Raw genomic sequence first — 18,643 nt, forward strand, 5'->3', positions numbered from 1 at the left:
AAAAAACACTCTTGGAGGTTTTTCCTCAGGAGATCTTTAAAAAGAGTGCTGATGTGGCCTGCTCTTGGGATTTTTTGCTGTGAACAGTGTAAAAATATTAACAATCCAGGCTGTGGCAACTGCAGAGCACAACAACATCTCATTAACCCTTTAATCTTTCCTGTGTGTACACACACACACCATGTTTGCCCTCAGGACAGTGAGCCTGTCAGGATGAATCCTGTTCTTCGTACTCTTTACGAACGCTCGCTGTCCCATTTCAGACACATACTGTCTGTAGATTCTGCAGCACATGACTGCACACTCAGCACAATGGAAAGATAAGCCTGTTAGTTTTTGTATTGTCCACTGAAAAGTGGCTTTGGAGCAAAAGTTTGACCTTTTTAATATTCTGAGGACGAATGTGTGTATATGTGTGCAGATTCCTGTTTCGACACATTGTGCTTCAGTAAGCTGACCTCTGTGTCAGCTCCTAATGCCCACATGATCAGATGATAGGCCTGTTATGTAAAGAGAGGGCTCTGCAGATGGTGAGAGCAAACCACTAGGTGGCGTTGAAGGTTAACCTTAAACACATTGCAGCAGGATTTATTTTCTCCACTCTAAGCTTTGTTCGGAGGTTTCTATTTAATTCACATGTGTGAGAGGGAGAAACTTTCATATCTATCATTAGGATTATCAAAACCACCCATCAGACTCTTTTTACCAATACACAAAGTCAAAATCAGTTTTTATGATAAACACAAGTTGATGACATCTCCTTCTGTGTTGATCACAGGGTGAAATATTCAGCCTTGAGTCAGAAGAGGAGCGAGGTGTGACCATCGCTGAAGACAGCAACGATATCTACATCCTCTCAGGGGAGCAGCATCCTGACCAGCTCAGCCCCCCGTCCTCCCTGCTCTGCACAGGAGAAAACAGCAGCGGGCAGAGCTCCTGGCAGACGGAAAGCTTGCCCGTGTCTCTGGCAGGCCACGAGTCTTGGGCACAGGTTGCTGCGATGGACCGCGAGGACATGAAGAGCCTGGACAGCAACGAGGGCGTGGCTCTTGCCGAGGAGCGCAGCGAGAACAACTCCTCGAACTCGGACATTGTCCACGTGGAGCGCGAGGAGGCCGAGCTGCTGGAGGAGGGTGGAGACGAAGGAGCGATAGATGACAGCATGATGAGTGTTTTAGGAACAGAAAGCGAGCTGGCTGAGCTCAGGGAAGAATTTAGGGACCAGACTCCACCTCCACCTCCAGAGCCAGCTGAGGCGGACTCCGCGGCCCCGGCCTCCCTGCTCTCGTTAGAAGAGCCTGTGGTTATAGAGACGCCTACGATCTTATCAGCAGAGCCTTCTCTCACCTCTTCAGACCCAGAGCTGCCTCCTCCTGTCCTGGAGGCTGCTGCCCCCCCTCCTCCTGAGCCTGAACCCGAACCTGAACCCGCAGCACCCTTATCTGTTCCTGCAGTAGAACCAGACCCTGAGCCAGAACCCGCTGCTGAGGCTGCCCCGGTGCTTGCTGAGGTTGCACCCCAATCTTTGGCCGAGGAAACCCCTGCTGCACCAGCAGAGGCCGAAGCCGCTTCCGAACCAGCTCCTGAGCCAGAACCAGAACCAGAGCCTGTCACAGTGCCTCCCCAACCAGAACCAGAGACTGCAGCAGAACCAGAGGCCCTGCCGGCTGAACCTCCTGCCCCAGAGGCCCCTGCTAAAGCCCCTGCTGTGGAGCCCCTGGAGCCGAGCACTGAGCTCCAGCTGCTGCTGTTGACAGGAGCTGCTGTGGTGGCCCTCTTCGCTGTCATGGCTTACGGCTTCATAAGCTACAGGAGGAAGTGAAGGGTCTCTTTCTCAAGGGAGGCCATGAAAACAACAAGATGTTAGGGTCAAAATAAATGTACCAGCACACACGTGGTGGGACTCTCTTTGTAAAGTGTGCGAGGCGTTTGTCTCACATCAGGTATGGTTTCAGAGCTCTGTGAAACGCCCTGTAGACAACCAGAAGCTCACACCATCTCCATCCTTGTTGCTGGAAGTCCTGGCTGCTTCATTTTGTCAGGCTTTACACTAAAAAGAGGGGAAACAACACACTCCACAGTTTTTACTTTTGTCTTCTTTGCTAAAGCTTTTGGGTTAAACGTTTGTTTTCAGATTTCTCAGAGTCCACCTCTTCATTCCTGACCTTGGAAAGATGCAAGTCCTCTCTCTGCTAGTTTCAGTTTCTGTTGTGTCTGTGGCTAACGGCTTGAATTTCTGCATAGATGAAACCACTTCCTCCCATCAAGGTCCACATTTGTTATTGTTGCTCTCATTACTTTGCAGTTATACTTTTTCCTTTTTTCACTGTGACGGGTTTATCAGATACTTGTTTTCTGATGAACATAACCAAAATGTGACATGGTTATGAAACAGATACTCTAATTATTCTGAGACACGTCAGGCCTTCATTTAGATATGCTAACAGTTGAAACGTTCTCTACACACAGTAACAGAAGGTTTATTCAATCAGTTTCCCCCAGATTCTCTCCAGCTGTTAGCTTTTCATGCTTACTTCACAAAGTTACTTCACAGGAACAGTTTCTGCAGAACAACATTGGTCATCTTTTTACTTTTAACTGATTTGATTGTGGCGTGTACCTGGCGTCTCCAGGCAGAAAACACACCTCTTATTTTATCTTCACCAGACTGGTCTTAGAGATAGTTTGACAGGATTTCCCCTCACCAAGTTAAACAAAGCACTGCAGAAGCCCATCAAAAGAAAAGTTCATTTCATCTGCAGCACTCGCACCACATTTTTCCCTCAGTTTCATTGAGATCTTCATGTAAAGACCCAGTGTTAGACACACTCACCCTGACGTCACTTAGAAAGGCATTTCAGTGTAACTACACCTCCCTGCTGGATAAGTGGTGAAGTTACCATTGAGCTGATAAACACTACAGAGCAGGAGTTTTCCCACTGTGAGCTGTAGCTGGAATATCCCCTGACTCCCCCACATTGAATTAAGTAAGAATCATCTTTTTGTGCTGTTTCAGAATGAGTCTAAGAAGCACTTAAAAAAGCCCTCACTACTGCCTCACCCATTAAATGTGTTTGTTTGGAGGAGCTGGGAATACTTTTGTTATGTGGCATCACCATGAAAAATTAAAGACTGGCTGCTGAGGCATATTTGGTACAGAAGGGATGTTTCCATGTTAGACCCAGTGGGACTTGAGGCCTACTTTTAAAGGGAAACTGCTAAGGAACACGGCAGGATGGATGTCAAAGGTCCCAACAAAGGCACTTTGTACCCTGAGTTTCCTACAATATTTTGTTTGAGATGAGAATAAAAGATTGAAATATTTGAGAACTTTTTTTTGTGGTGATTTGTTGAAATGTCTTTCTTTTATTTGACCTCCTAGAAAGAAATTTTAAAAAATGGCGTTTGGTATTCAGCTTGAAATAAGACTACAATTCAAGAAAAATAGATTTATTTGTTACAATGCAATTGGCATGTTCATGACATGTATGACAACGCAAAATAATGGAATACAGAAACTAACAATTCATCAAACCCAAGTGGCATTCAAAGGATGGAATTTAGCAAAGTAAACTGAAAACTCAAGAATCAGAGTACATCAAGTAAAAAATATTCAAGTTTTTAACTCCAACATCCTTTTTGTGTTAAATACTGTCTGTAAACAAACTGATAATCAACTGATAACCCTGAAGTCTTCCTTCTTCTGACTGGCCTCCATCAGTCAGGGGGAATGAGCTGTCCCACTCTGAGTCAGTGCTCTTCCTCAGTTACTTCCTGTCAGAGTGCAGCTCAACAGTCACCTGTCCCCTCTGACGCTGATGCACTGCAACGCGATGTTGAACAGGTTTCTTAGCATCTGCGGGGCCTTCTCACACACTCCCTTCACCAGGGTCAGAGTCAGGGCCACAACAACCCTCTCCTGGGCTAAATCCTCCAGACCCACACCCTGCCTCATCGCCCTCTGCACCTCCTGAACCAGGTGGTGTTTCCACTGCTGCAAAGCACAAAGAACAAACCAATCAACCAAGGAAAGGAGACAACACTGGTTTAGACACTGTAAGGAATGTAGCTGTTAAAAGGTCTTAAACTATGATCAGAGGACCAAAGTCAAGGCTTATCTTGAGTTTCTAACTCTGCATGAGGTCTAAACCTGATGCAAAGTAGTTTGTGGTAGCTGGAGAATTCAACATTAATAAAGATAAAAACAATGTAATCTGCCCTTTTTCAGAGCTATTAAAGCATTAAAGTTAAGACCATCACACATGGGAGCATGGTGAGCAACAACAGAATATACCACACATTACAAAACAACAAAATTAAGATTAAAGCAACAACAGATAAAATAAACAGACAAATGTTGCAGTGTGTATTTAAAATGAGTTAAAGCAGGAGATGCAGAACTTTGAGATTATTTTGTACAATCCAAAGTGTGTATAATCTCCTCAGTTTTCAGCTTCTCTGGAAAGGGTGTGAGTGTGCACATAGATAGTGACTCAGGCTACAGCTCTGTGGTAGACGTTTTTTCAAACACAAAGACACAAGTTTTTGGACGATTAATGCAGTTTTAGAAGCGGCGCTGTCTATGCCCCGATGGATCCCATTATACGGACGTCCGCTGCACGATTTTGGATCTAAATATCTCCTGAAGCACTGCTTGGATCAGGAATACCTTCTGGGTGAGTATTTTGTTCTACTTCATTCTATAAACAATGTAAAAGCTGTATAAACCGAACTTATCCTTTAAGCATTGATTTATAAATCTGGACTCTGAAAAATATCAGTTGCTTCAAACCTTGGGCCTAGTCCACACGAAGCCTGCATTTTCAGAAACAAATATCCCCCTTCATTTGTTTTTAAAAATACTTTTGTCCACACACAGCTGGCGAATCCAGCGATAAGTGTGGCTCACTGCATTTCAAACCCATATTTGTCAGTGTTTTCCAGACATAAAACTTGTGCCAGCCAATCAGAATGAGCCCCTGTCATGCAGCTGTGATGTTTGAGAACCAAACTCTGTTTACCAGCGTCCACACAGACCCATAAACACATTTAGTGATGTAAGGCTGCAGTTTTGTGTGGATGACAGGCCTAAACGTATTCAAATATATGCGGTTTCCCAGATACCCCTGCTACCTGTGGACCTGGCCTTAAATACAAAGATGAAGAGAAGTATAGTTTTTCCATTTATGGCAGATGTCCATCATAACATCAGTCGTGTTATAGAGGAACACTGTGCACGACTTACATGTAAAGGAGAGTTTGATAACTCCCTGGCCAGGTTTCGGGTCGCCTGAGCCACAACACTGTGCTCCAGCTGATCTGCAATCTCTCTCAGGCCCTCTGCAACCTGCTGAATGTTTGCATCATTCTGGTTTCCTGTAAAGCAAGACAAACAAGACATCAGTTCACTTCAGAAGAACATGTTCCTGTTTTTAAAAGACAGCAGGAGAAAAACAATGTTTCAATTAAAGAGCAGACATCAAATAATTTACATCAACTTTAAACCATATTTTACACTTTACACTTTGTAGCACGTGTTAAATGACCGCAGAGGGCAAGAACACAACAGCCAGGTGAGAGAATTATGGCAGTGAACTTAAGTGAATCAAGTTAGGAGTGATAAAATGAAGAAGTGGCAGTAAACTTCCTTCTTTCACTTTCTTTGTGACTAATCATTAAGAGACTGTAAACAGGAAAGCTTGCAGATGTTTGTGCCAGCACTCTGACTTTTGGACCGAGATATAACAGTTAAAAAAAAATAAAATAAAAGAGGACAAGTGTGTTTACAAGTATAGCTGAGTGAGCCTTAAACTCCTGAAAATAACTCCTGTTAGTCCTCCAGCTCTCAGGGGACCATTTGACTCTTTGATTTTAAGTATTTACTTTTTACTTACAGTTTTTTGTAGTTATACTCAGAAAAAACAACGTCTTCTTTTTAATTTGAAATATTTTCAATCTTCATAATCAGCCTAGATTGTTAATGCAACATGGCCCAGAGTTACTCCAAATAAAATCTGAATCAGACTATCTAAACAACCAAGTCAGAGTGTGGTTAAAATGTCAGTGCCAGAGGAAGTGTTAATGATAAATGATGTTGAATAATACATAGCCTGTTAAAGGCAGGATTAAAAAAGAGTATAAAGCATGTGAGTTACAGTGTGTCGCAGGTTTCAGTCACTCACTCGGCCACGGCAGCTCAGCCAAAGGCTGGATGTCATGAAGCGGAGCCCTGACACGGCTGGGCAGGTGGCCATCGGTCTCCAGATCTCCATCATCCTGGGCATCCTTCAACAGGCCCCTGTGATTGATGTCCCGGACATTGTTTATCTCCTGCTCAAGGGAATTCAGCTCCTTCCCGTACTCGGGATTTCTACAATCTGCTTGAAGAAAAGTGAGAAAAACCAGAGCAGCGTGTGGTCCACTCCTGAAGTCCTCCATGGAGAGTCAGGCTGGACCTGGTTCACATTAATGAGAGGATCCTGTTCGACGTCAGCCGATTGAAGAAAGTTTGGCGAAGTTTTACTGTGAAGGAAAACGAGCATTGCAGTTTTATTCCATATTATCATCTAAAAACGAAGTTGGACAAACTAAAAACGCCCCTAAAGAAGGTTTCTGTCATCAATTATGAACATTTGTTGTCTAACTGATAAGGTAGCGGGACGACGAGCTAATGCTAACTCCAGTTATTCTCACATTAACTGTGAAAAAAACAGTTTACCTTCAGTAAAAACACGCTAAATAAGCTAAAAACATTCATATTTACTCACATTTGATTCTAATAACTAAATAAACCCAGTTTTCAACTTCATTAAAGTATCTTGAAGGTGATGCTCCGTGCAGAACCGTTCACCCTCTTGATAGTAGGACGGCCTGTCGCAAACAAACAAGTTGATCGCTTCATTGTGCAGCTCAGTGTTCCGAAGGGGCGGGTCCTTAAATGCACCATGTTGCCTTGAATGCCATGGAAAACCACAAACAACAATGCAAGCAACACTACACACTTCTGTTCACAGGAAGCATGAAGTCCCCAAGATTTTAAGCCTCGTTTATTAATGCTTGAGCTATATTTTGAACAAAAACTCGTGGTTATTTTAATTATAAATATATGTAATTTTCTTTATGCAAATTTACATCCTCACTGAACCGCCACACTATTGAGTAAATGGTGCCAAACACTTGGACTCGGATATCTACCTTGTAGCAGTCTTTACGGGGTGTTTTCGTGGCTTACTTTTTGAGGAGAGTGTACTTCCTGACCGGGAAACTCGTGTTTCCAATTATTTAGGCATCACCTGAACGCACCATATGTGAGTGGTTACCAGATGATGGGTACAGATCCTTGAATGCAGCACCTGCATACCCCCTCAAAAATCCCGTCGCTTTAGAGAGAATATCAAAAATAGTTTATTTAAATTTTGACGTTGAAATTCGCTTGGGACTGTTAAAACGAAACGAAACAGAAAGCAACGTGTACATTTTTTGCTTTGTACGGACAGCTTCTTCAGTGTTTATTCAAGAAGCCAAATTCTAGCTTTAAGTTTCTGTGAGAGATACCTGGCTTTGTAACTCCTGTTGATGCACAAAATTGGCTCTGGATTCATAAATGTGGTAGTTTACTGCAGGGAAATGTACATGTCAAGCCAACAACTATTGGCACTGATTTTCTGCAAATAAAACAAAGATTTAACCGTCTGTTAGCTCATACTTCCTGGGCTTTTCCATGTAACTGTACCACATTCAGTCATGCAGTTGGCTGTGGCTGAAGATAAGAGAAACATGTCACTGGAAAGTCCCAGCTGCTCTCTACAATAAACCTCATGGGACACTCACAACACCAACCAAAACAGTCATTTTGGAGGCAAATAAACACTGAAATCTATCTGATAAAAAGCTTTAAAAGTTTATTTACAGTTAAAAACATCCATGCTTGGTTAGATATGAAGACATGCAGCAGTTACAATCTGTCCAGACCACTTCTAGTGTAATAGGTTAGTTCATCAAGGGCTCTGAAGTCCTTCAAATACACTGCAAGGAAAACACACGCACTCAGAAGACTCATTTAGGATTCTTCATTTCCAACAAAACCATTCATATAAGATCTTCTTCATTTACTCATGCTGCATTTTTACCAAAGCTGGGTTGCAGACACATTGTGTCAAAGCAAAGAAATGCTGTGAGGGCCTCACGCTCCATCAGGATTCAGACTCTCAGCATCCAAAACTCATGGAGCGGGCAGTCTTCCTTCCCACCAGCCTCCCCCCTGCTCTGGGTAAAGAAGCCATCTTAGTAGAAAAGTTCATCCCTGCAGGGAGATTCTTCTCGGGTGTAAGAGCAGCCTGACGAGCCTCCTGGAGCTCTCTGTGGAGAAATTGACAACAAGTAAATGCTCTGAAGTGGAATCAGCATAAAAAGTTTAGCAGATCAGAATCGGTTTGTTACACAACTTCAAAACACTCAGGAACCAGAATTTCAATTATTTCATACAGTGTAACTGGATTAAGAAGACATGGGACTGAAACCCTGAACCAGTCTTTATTTTTAGGATAGCTGAGGAGAAACAGGAAACATGGGAAGCATCTAGGAGAGGGTCATGGCTGTGAGTGAAGCCAGAGACTGCTGAGACAAGACCTGTAAGCTCAGAGCACGAGGTACTAATGAATGGTAACTAGCTCCCCAGAAGCACACATCAAACCTCACCTTCTTTTTTTTTTTTACTTTCTTTTCATTTGGTTTAAAAACATTATGTATTAAGCATTTATATAAAAAAAGGAAAACCTAAAACATTGTGGAAAATATTACAAATGAAGGTTTCAGTTGCATGCTCTGTTTTCTGTGTTTTTTTTCTGTGTTCCTTATAGTTTACAGTGCTGCTGATCTTAGTCCTGTATATCAGCGGTCCCCAACCTTTTTCGTACCCCGGACTGGTTTAATGTCAGACAATATTTTCACAGACTGGCTATTCTTCAGTCTCCTCACTGGCACTTTTACCCTGCCTAAAGACACTTTCTAAAGATGTTTTTTTGTCCATTTTGCTAGCTTGGGGGATTTGGCGTCAAAAATGAGCCATAGACAGGTATTACAGAGAAAATCGGATCATTTTTTCAAAATAAAACATAGTTCAGAATTAAATAACAAATCAAACTGAAATCATGTAAGTTGAGTATTTTTTATTTGCGGCCTGGTATCAGTTGACCCATGGACCGGTACCGGTCCAGGGTTGGGGACCACTGCTGTTTATCATCCAGTTCTCAGTGTCAATATATGTGTCAGACTCTTCATCTGGAAAATCTGATCAAAAGTCGGGATCCACTGTCCCATAGTAGGAGGATCAGCCTGGTATCACTTCCTGTTTTTTTTTTTTTGTTTTTTTTTACAAGCCACTGTCAAAATTTTAAATATGTATCCTCTCCTTGTACATTTTCATCTGAAAAGTTACAGAAGTACAGTTCAGAAAATTCAGCAGTTTGGTATATCCCAAGATTTCTCTTATTTCTGTATTTGTGATTTCCCAGTAGTTCTTAATTTTTGAACATTCCCAGATTACGTGACTATGGTTGACATTTACCCATCCACTGTTTCTCCAGCAAGAAAAAAAATGGTTGAAGTATGTACTTTTTGTTTCAGGTGTAATGAAAAAGATCAGGTTTTTCCATAAAACTCACTGGTTATTTTGGTATTCAATTCTTTTTCAAACTTTGACTTCATGTGTTCTGCATGTTCATCATTAACTGAAAGTGCATGGTAAAATTTTGATACGAGTCTCATCATCTTATCTTCATATGCTCTATCAGTAATTTTTATCTCTGCATTCTCTTCCATGGAAGAAGTCTAATGAATTTCCCTGTTACAAACATCTCTTGCTTGAAAAAAACGAAAGAAGTCGTATTTGTCAAGACCCAATTTAACTCTTTCTCTCCAAAACTCCTTAGTCTCCCTTTTTTGTCAAAACTTTCCATGTTGTGATTCCTTTTGCCAGCCATTTCTTAAATCCCAGATCTTGTCGAGCAGGTTTCAAACTGGAATCATAAGCTATTAATGTTAAGGTATTGATATCTTTCTTTAGTTTATATTTTCTAATGACTTTAAACCATATTTATAGTACAAAATTTGTTATTGGATTCTTATCATTTCTCAGTTTACTGTACTATTCTCTATCTCCAATCAGAGTTTGTACTTGTACTTGTGCTGGGTAATTATTACCTCCACCTGGGAGGTTCTGTTTTTGGGAGAGTTTGTCTGTGAACAACATAACTCAAAAAGTGACCTACGGATCTTTATTAAGTTTTCAGGAAATGTTCAAAATGGGATAAGGATGAAGTGATTAAATTTTGGAGGTGATCTGGATCACTGTCTGGATCCAGGATTTTCTTCAAGGATTCTTGATCATTGTGAGATAAGGCTGTTTTCACCATATGTGTACATAACTCCACCATAAATGGTCGGATTGCTTTACAAAACAAGACGAGACAAGGTCACCATAATTTCTGACAGATGTAAAAGTATAATCCAGATCCTGGAAATACTCTAGATGCTAAGATCTGGAATATGAAATATGTACTGGGTCATCATAATTTTCAACACTGTCAGGAAACAAACTATGATACAAAGCTGTAACTAACACCAAATTGTAGCAGACAGTCTGCTGAAAGGGAGTATAACATTAAAGTAAGACTTAAGTCTTGGTGACAATCACAATATGCTTGGTGGAGCTCTGCGCTCTCTGAGAGATTTTCTAGTCTACATCTTTTTCTAGGTCTTTCCACCTTGCTTCATAATTTAGATTACACCAACAGTAAATATACTTCAGTTGTGCTGCAATAAAATAATTTTATAAACTGAGGAGGGACAATGTCCCGTGATCTTTAGGGAGTTGAAGAATTGGTTATGTAACTATGGGTCTTTTCCTTCCCCATATAAAACAAGCCATTTTCTAGTTCCATGTTGAAAAATGTATTTGGGGTAACTTCAGCACAACATTCATTCTTATAATTGTATTTTCGAACTAAAATCTAAAGGCAGTATGTTCCATCTTTCTCTGTCTTTGTCAAACCTTACTTTTCAAGCATAGCCGTCCTAAACTTCTCCACGTTGAGCTCCCTGCGTAGCTGAGCAGCCAGCCTCCCAGTCCGCTCCTCCCGTAAGACTGTGTGCTTGCACAGCTCCTTGGCAGAGGGCCGCTTTGTCAGATCTGGATCCAGCAAAGACTGATGAAAAGAAGAAAAGAAAACCAGAGTTGGTAAAGTGGTTTCATTACTGCTGTTTCAATAAGGGGAGGCTTAGTCATCAAATCTTTTGCTCTGTAGCATTACAACATTCAGCACTTACTCATCCCAGACACAAGCGTACCTGAAGCAGGCTTTTGAAGGGAGGTGATAGCTCTTGTGGTAATTTGGGGAGCTGTCCTCGTCTCAGTCTGTGCCACTCATCTCCATTTTGGGGCAGAGGGGGGACACCAGCTGCCAGCAGCACCGTGAGGCCCAGAGCAAAGATGTCCGCCTTGGGGAGCTGGCTGTAATCCTGCAGGGCATCGTGAGGACTCAAATCATCACTATGAATGAAAACAACAGAGCAGCCTAATTTCTTTTAGTTCAAGCTGACAAAGTGAATTCTTATGTGCAGAATTTTTACCTCTTGCAGGACCTCACTGGCCAGAAAGCGGCTGTCCCCTTCCTCAACGTGAGGACTGTTTACAGATGTCACATGTCCCAGATCCCCTGCAGGAAAGAAAAAAAAATGATAAAGGTAGGCATATTATGTTTGACCAAGGAAAAGGAAACTTCTTTTGACAGTGAAACATGTTACTTGTGAATAATATTTGGGCTATAGAGGGATTATTTATTCGTCAACAACAGCAGATGCGTGCAACTTGAGTGCAGAAGCACTGCAGAGTATAATGGTTTGTCAACAGACGTGGAGGAGTTAACCACCAAAAAACACATTTTCAGAAATCCAGGGTGTGCCCACAGAGGAACTTAAACACACAACCCTCACTCGATGCTCATGAATACATTTTACATGGACACTTACCAGACTGTGACAGACCAGGATATAAACATGTGTCAATAAATCAGAAACCCTCTTAAACCAAAAAAAACACACAGACTGCTGAGTCTGAGACCTGGTTCATAATAAAAGAACCAGAAAACTACATCCAGAGAACTGCACCAAATCAGAATATTAATGTTTGAGTATTTCAGGGTTAAAAGACTGTTTCATCATTTCATAATATTCACGAATTTTACTTTGATCCTAAAATCTGTTTCTGTTAATCATCATTTAGAGCTTCACTTATTATTTCCTCTCTATATTGAGTCCATGTTTGGTCAGAACCTTGGCCCCAAAACAACTTTTTCATTAAATAAGCAAAGTCAGATCTGGATTTGAGTATCAGCAGTTAATATTTCCTGTTTGTGGTCAAACCTGGTTAACTGAGGTTGGATAAAGACGGCACTTTTAGCTACACAGCCACAGACGTCGCTGGTGTTTCAGTGTAAAGTGTGACCCTGTTAACTGGTGACTCTCAGTTGTTAATCACAAGTAGCAACCTCCAGCCTGAGAATATGAGACAATGCTGAAGTGCAAAAACCTGCCGTTTCTTGAGTGTCCACTTGAGGCTGGCTCCAGAAGTACAGGAAGTCACATACACACCAAGGCAAAAAAAGCTGCTTTCACAGCAGAAATTAACCTATTTACAGCCTGGTTCAAAAAACGTCTTCTGTCTCAATCACTAATTTCACTATCAGCACACACTGTAAGGGGGTGAATTTTTTTCTAACTTGGCTGTTCAGGGGATATTAAGATCACAAGCTCACCCAATCAGAGGCACAGCTCAGCCTATGTGACTGACGGGTGCCCTATAGCTGTACGCGAAGACCCTGTCTCTTCCAATGTAGCCGCAATAGCCGATCTGCTTCAAAAATGTGTTTAAGAAATGTACAGGTGAGGCTACCTGTCAGGGAGGCTAGGTCCTTTAATTATACAGTCTGTGGTTAATCACCAATACCTTCAGCTGTCACCAGTTAGCATGGTTGTTATTAACTCCAAAACACCAGTTGCTCTGTAACCGTCCAAACTTGATAGACGTTGCCTCTGTTGTATAGTACTGTTTCTGACAATTGACTGGAGAACAACCCAACATTTTGATGCTGTTAACAGGTTGATTCAGTATTTAAAAAATGCTAACTTTCCTAAATGAATGGAGCTAAACGCTGATTCTACGGACAAGATGCATGTGCAGTAGGCCTGCACAATATATCTTTGAACATCGCTATCGCAATATGCGCATGCCCAATAGTCACATTGCGCATGTGATGTGACTATCGCATTTCCCCATTTATTGGAGAAATGGGAAAAAAGCAACTGAAATTGAAACCTATTCTATTTTGTACAGAGACAGCCTCCTGGATCCCTTTCATATACAGCAATCTTCATCATTCACAGATAAACCCCCTTAGCCTGGATTAAACGGTATTATAGGAATACAGTAGTGTCATTGTGAGTCAACCAAATTCTTCCCAAACAGAGCTATTCAAGTCATCTGGTGAAAATTCTTCTTTGTCTAATATCACAATATATATCGTAATATATAGCAACCCCCCTAAAATCACAATGTCCGTTTTTTCCAATGTCGGGCAGCCCTACTGTGCAGCTTTATGATGATGTAGACTAATAATCTCTTTATTGTACAAGGACAGTGCATGTGCTGGGATATCAGATTCAGTCATCTGTGGATTCACCTCGTTCAAAGCAATTAAAGTATTGTGTTATTGAAGTATATGAAGTACCTATTTTGTAAATGATTCCTGAAGAGTTGCTTCCATCATCTTCCTCTTCACTCTCTCCTTCTCTTGCTGCACTTGTGCAAGAATGCTGGCAGATAAAAATATTACCTACAAAGACCCAAGGTAGATTTGAATGCACAAAGGCCTTTACATTTAGACTGGACCAGAAGCACAGACACAAAGTGCTGAAGGAGACGTACTTGGCTTGATGTCCAGGTGAACAAGGCCTGAGCTGTGGATGTACTTCAGCCCCATTGACACTTGTAAGAGCAGATCTTTGAGCTCAGCCTCTGAAAACAGCTCACCCTGCTTCTCCTTCTTCTGGATGGCATCATTGAGACTTCCACCTGACACACACAAACAGCTCAGTCACAAAACTGAATATTCAAATCCATTTCAAAACATGTAGAGTGGAAGTCAGACTGGGTGTGCTTTCAGGGGGAAACCTACCATCACAGTATTCGTTCTGTATAATCATGTGGTGGTCCTCTGCCCATGCTGAATAATAGCGAACAACATGTGGGTGGTGCCCGAGAACAGCATGTGCATACACTTCCTTTAAGGCCAGCTGCCTGAGAGGACACGAAAGGACAAATTTTAACACCTCAGGAACAAAACATGGACAGATCTGTCTCTGCAGAGGGCAACATGCTGACTCACTCGTTGACTGAGCCTGCGAGGGGTCGGCGTGAGCGTTTAATGGCGTACAAGCAGCCATCCAGCCTCTTCACACACTTGTAAACTGCCCCAAATTCCCCCACGCCAATACACTCCAGCTCCAGGAACTCACTCTCATAGCGCGACAGCATGAAGGCCCGGACAGCTCGTCTCTGCCAAAAGACAAAAGTCCTCACGATGAAACCCAAAGACATGTCTAAAAAGAGGAATATACGTCAGGGGTGTGATGACAGCCAGGAGATCCAGGCTGTGCTCGTCTTTGGTGCTTCACCAAATATGGTAGCACTTTCATGCTGAACACACTCAGTGGAGCTTCTGACAGAGCTTTTTGCCGGAGATTCCTTGGAGATATCCCGGAAGTAGGACTGACAGCATGTAATTTTGGACAAACAACAAATGAGGAGGCGGCTGAAGATGACAAAGCATGATGATGAAACCATATCAGAGGCATCTGATGGGGAGGGTTGCATTCAGCAGAAGGCACAGATAAAAATAGCTGTACCTTTGGTGGGAGGAAGGCTTCATCATCCTCCTCAGATGACGTTAAACTGTGTTTCAACCTGCCGAAGATGAAAACAGATATTTAGACCTTGATACACTCTGAACCACACAGTCTTTGTAACACATTTAAAGTCCAGCCTGAGAGGCACAAACATGAAACGGAGGTATTTGGTCTTCCACACAAGTCATATGTGAGGTTAGATTTCCAGCCCACAAAGATGACGTTACGAATGGGCGACGTTTACACCCTTGTTCTTTTTTTTTTTTTTTTTTTAAACAGACGTTGTAATGAAAAAAGAAAAAAAAATGTCTTGCGTGCTCAGAGTTCACAGGTCAGAAACATTCAGGATACAGAATAAAACTGGCATGACCTGCGTCCATAATCGTCGTCGTCGTCACTCCTGAAGCTGGTCCTCTGCAGCTCGCTGTCCCTGCGGACTGGGTCAGGGGTGAAAGGGTTCACGTTGACAGAGGGAGCCTGGACAAGGTTTGGAGCAGCTGAGATGAAGCACAAAGTCCTCTGATGGCGTCTAATCTTTGTGCTGGAGCAAGGCTCGGACGCTTTGGAGAGAAGGCTCTACAGAGGGGGAAATGCTCGTCATGCCAACACGGGAAATAAAAACTATATTTACATAGTTATGTCCAAACTGGGAGAGTATAAATGGAAACAAATTAAACACTGCACCATTAAATGAAGACACCAAGTTCACAAGAAACAAAATAAGCACCTAAAAACAAGAGAAGGAATAGAGTCAATGAAAAGATATGAGAACAAAGTGAAGAATATGCACAATAAAATGGCCTCAGAGGATCATAGCTTTAAAAAATATTATTGAAATAAATAATTTGTATTTTCCTTACAGAGGGTATTGATGATTCAAGACACTTACACCAAATAAAATCATGGTTTGATATTTTGTTGAACTAAATCTTCATCCCATCTGTCAGTAAAGCCTGCCACTGCTCTACTTCACCTCCTACAACATCAACAGCCCACCAACTTTCCATGCACCTGTGGATAACCTCAAGTTTTACAGCCCTGGGGAGATAACTAAATATTAATCTGGAAGAAAATACAGATTTTAATTCTGTGTGGATGGATTCAGTTATCATGCTTGAAATGTGGCAAGACATTAGCAAAAAAAACAAAAAAATGATGACTTCAGCAATACTGCCAATATAAATTATCAAATCCAAGTATTCTTTCAAAAGCTTTGAGATCTTGCAAATTTTTGAAGTTTTTTTTTTTTTTTTTTTTTGGGGGGGGGGGGGGGGGGATTTGTAATTTTTTTGACATTTTTGCTATTTTTTAAAATTTCAATTATTGAAATTTTTTTGAAATTTTTTGGAATTTCAAAATTTTTGCTTTTTTCAAAATTTTTGAAAATTTTACAAATTCATAGAAATCAGAAACTAAGACATCACTTGTAAAATTTCACTGATTTAAAAAAACTTCTGGTTAAGATGATTTTTCACTAGATTTTAACCATGAATTACATTTTAGACCCTTAAAAGTCTTTACTGTGAAGATAAAGTAGATTTTGTGGCTCCTGAATGACTTTAATCCAGGTGAGCTGAGGTAAAACGGCTCCTGTGAAAGTAAAGGTTGCAGACCCCTGCTTTATATTGATAGGACATAAATAGACAGGCTTATCAAATCATCTCAGGGTGCGTGCTCACTCTGAATCAACACCCACCTTTGGTGTGCCCGGGGAGTCACAGAGCCGCAGTTTCTTCCAGGAGGCGTAGGGAATGGGGCTGGTGCACTGACCAGGGGAAGATAAGGTGATACTCCTGCTGCGGTGGCGTTGCACCCTGGGTGTTCTGCATGCAGAGCCAGGACTGCGGATCCTGGGGCTGTTGATCCTGAAGGTGCACTCATCATAGCTGTCACTGCTGCTCCCCTCCTCTCCACAGCTGGAGAAGTCTAGCGACTGGCTGATCCCGTCAAACACCTTCGCCATGCCTGGGCCTGTGTTTGATGGAGATTTAAATTTAGATTCTTGAATTTTTCCACATTTACAAAGGTGAAAGCTGGAGCTCAAATAGTCAAATAGAGAATTTTTAACCAAGGAAGAGTAATCCTAAGGGTTATGTAGTCCAAAAGTTTAAATCAGGATAATAATGATAACTCAGATTTATGAATCCCTATGTTATGCTTCTGATAATCAGGCAACACAAAACACTTTTTACCCTGGTTTTCTCCAAAATATTAGACTGAATTAACCCAGTCTGAATTAAACCTTGTGATCTCCAAACTCTGGATTAGCATTGCTCCTTTGATATGAACAGAGGAAGTGAATATTTTATGGGGGCAGGATCATTTTATTTATAGTGTCACAGTTGGTTTCATTAATGCTGCTTGTTTCGGCAAGTGCAGCAGGTTGATACCAAAGTTAAAAAAAAAGAAAAAAAAAAGTTTCAAAATCATCAAAAAGTTACCTCTCTCTTGCCTTTAGTTTTGTTGTTTGTACAGATAAAAAACAAGACTGGATTACCTGATCTGATCCAAAAGTGCACTGGTGTTGTGCTGCATCACAAAGAATGTAACATGCAAATAACTCATGTAATTTAGTCTGGAATTACAGGTGCAGCAAAGTAATGCACTTTAAAATTCATGTTGAACAAACTTAAAGCTGGACAACATGTTTTCAAGCTTCACTGTGATCAGAATACTTTTGAAAACTAGGCAGTGATGAGAAGTAAACACATTTTTAACCTGTCCTGTTTTGAGTAGTTTAAAAATACGCAATCTTTAGAGATTTTTGTGGAAAGTGTTATTAGTAGCCACATGTATCTTACATCAGTTAAACACATAAGTAAGAACAAGCTCTCCAGGAGCAGTACATCACCCACTATCTACTGAGATAAAACCTTTGAAGTCCCCTCAAAAGACACAAATTTGACCCAATCAGAGTATCAATTCAACAGCTTTGCTATTTTTTCAAACCAAAATGGAATAAAAATAAATCAAACCTGAGATGAAACGTGGTGAGTAAATTTCTAATACTAAAAGATACTACAACTGTGAAATTAACTCCATCAAAGTCACTACTTGAGTGATATATTTTAGGACACTTTTCACCTCTGCCTGTTTGGAGCTGGGCTTAAATAATCTCTTTTCCAACAAAGCAGTAAAACCATTTCACATTTTCAATTTATAAAGATTTTGGTGCACACATAATATCTTCCAAACCTCCCAGCACATTTTTTGTTCACATCATAAAACCCCAGTAAAATCCAGTTGTAACATGACATGAAAGGGTCTCAGAGTCCAAACACGTGTAATGTTGTGGATAATGTACAGAAAGGAGAAAAAAATCTGAGAAATCAATGAATCAACTCTGAGTGTCTGCAACGAAACTTCGTCTTCGAGCTTTGCAACGCAAGTTCCACGTTGATTTCAACCGTTTAATTCGACTTTAAGAAGACTTTTACTCCAAAGAACTCCTGCAAAGGCTCCAGGCGCCACTGTTTATCTTAAAACTCACTTTGCAAAATGAGGAATAATCGCAGACAGCGGTGTGTGTTTGTTAGTCTGGGTGATACTATTATTATTATACTCACGAAGAAGTCTCCTTTACTGTCACTGCCAGCACGTTTGAATCTCGCGCTCTGTATGTAAATTACTTCCTGCTTTAATGACCTTTGTTACCGGGTTAAAGAGCTCCTAGCTCTCTGAT

The 18,643-nt window shown here is 41.3% G+C and overlaps 3 protein-coding genes across 5 annotated transcripts in view; 1 reads left to right on the top strand and 2 right to left on the bottom strand.

The window, feature by feature from the left end:
• bcl2l13 (BCL2 like 13) overlaps positions 1–3,302 on the top strand; it is a 38,048-nt gene extending 34,746 nt beyond the window's left edge. For both annotated transcript variants that reach the window (XM_074678452.1, XM_074678453.1), the window contains exon 7: positions 779–3,302. In XM_074678452.1, the coding sequence (XP_074534553.1) occupies positions 779–1,822 (1,044 nt within the window). In that variant the 3' untranslated portion in view covers positions 1,823–3,302. The remainder of the gene's footprint in view (positions 1–778) is intronic.
• Positions 3,303–3,462: 160 nt separating this feature from the next.
• bida (BH3 interacting domain death agonist) lies at positions 3,463–6,907 on the bottom strand. The gene is made up of 4 exons (XM_074678134.1): positions 6,768–6,907; positions 6,183–6,522; positions 5,246–5,376; positions 3,463–3,994 (listed from the first exon to the last, which is right to left on the bottom strand). The coding sequence occupies exons 2-4, from the start codon at positions 6,436–6,438 to the stop codon at positions 3,797–3,799; spliced, it is 585 nt and encodes a 194-aa protein (XP_074534235.1). The 5' UTR covers positions 6,439–6,522; positions 6,768–6,907; the 3' UTR covers positions 3,463–3,796.
• Positions 6,908–7,904: 997 nt separating this feature from the next.
• On the bottom strand, positions 7,905–18,622 carry wee2 (WEE2 oocyte meiosis inhibiting kinase). Of its 2 annotated transcripts, XR_012598894.1 has the most exons (13): positions 18,528–18,622; positions 16,658–16,932; positions 15,332–15,537; positions 14,962–15,019; positions 14,442–14,611; positions 14,232–14,353; positions 13,982–14,128; positions 13,785–13,889; positions 11,629–11,714; positions 11,347–11,517; positions 11,056–11,204; positions 8,130–8,358; positions 7,905–8,025 (listed from the first exon to the last, which is right to left on the bottom strand). XR_012598894.1 is itself a non-coding variant. In XM_074677753.1 (12 exons), the coding sequence occupies exons 2-12, from the start codon at positions 16,922–16,924 to the stop codon at positions 8,208–8,210; spliced, it is 1,632 nt and encodes a 543-aa protein (XP_074533854.1). In that variant the 5' UTR covers positions 16,925–16,932; positions 18,528–18,622; the 3' UTR covers positions 7,905–8,207. The 2 variants fall into 2 exon arrangements, 1 of the variants encoding a protein (XP_074533854.1); XM_074677753.1 differs by having other exon boundaries at positions 7,905–8,358.
• Between the last annotated feature and the right edge of the window lie 21 nt (positions 18,623–18,643).

The sequence above is a fragment of the Halichoeres trimaculatus genome, unplaced genomic scaffold, assembly GCF_033239565.1.
Source record: "Halichoeres trimaculatus isolate MK-OKI-2021-1 unplaced genomic scaffold, fHalTri1.1 fHalTri1_scaffold_10, whole genome shotgun sequence".
Classification (NCBI taxonomy): Eukaryota; Metazoa; Chordata; class Actinopteri; order Labriformes; family Labridae; genus Halichoeres; species Halichoeres trimaculatus.

What these genes read in the sequence shown, in the direction of transcription:
- bida (XM_074678134.1), bottom strand. Translation starts at nt 6,438, where the DNA reads ATGGAGGACTTCAGGAGTGGACCACACGCTGCTCTGGTTTTTCTCACT. An exon ending in GGCTGAGCTGCCGTGGCCGA is followed by an intron (nt 5,377 to 6,182) that starts GTGAGTGACTGA and finishes CTTGCTTTACAG; the next exon opens with GAAACCAGAATGATGCAAAC. An exon ending in TATCAAACTCTCCTTTACAT is followed by an intron (nt 3,995 to 5,245) that starts GTAAGTCGTGCA and finishes TGTGCTTTGCAG; the next exon opens with CAGTGGAAACACCACCTGGT.
- wee2 (XM_074677753.1), bottom strand. Translation starts at nt 16,924, where the DNA reads ATGGCGAAGGTGTTTGACGGGATCAGCCAGTCGCTAGACTTCTCCAGC. An exon ending in AAGCCTTCCTCCCACCAAAG is followed by an intron (nt 14,612 to 14,961) that starts GTACAGCTATTT and finishes GTCTTTTGGCAG; the next exon opens with AGACGAGCTGTCCGGGCCTT. An exon ending in AGGAATCATTTACAAAATAG is followed by an intron (nt 11,715 to 13,784) that starts GTACTTCATATA and finishes TCTTTCCTGCAG; the next exon opens with GGGATCTGGGACATGTGACA.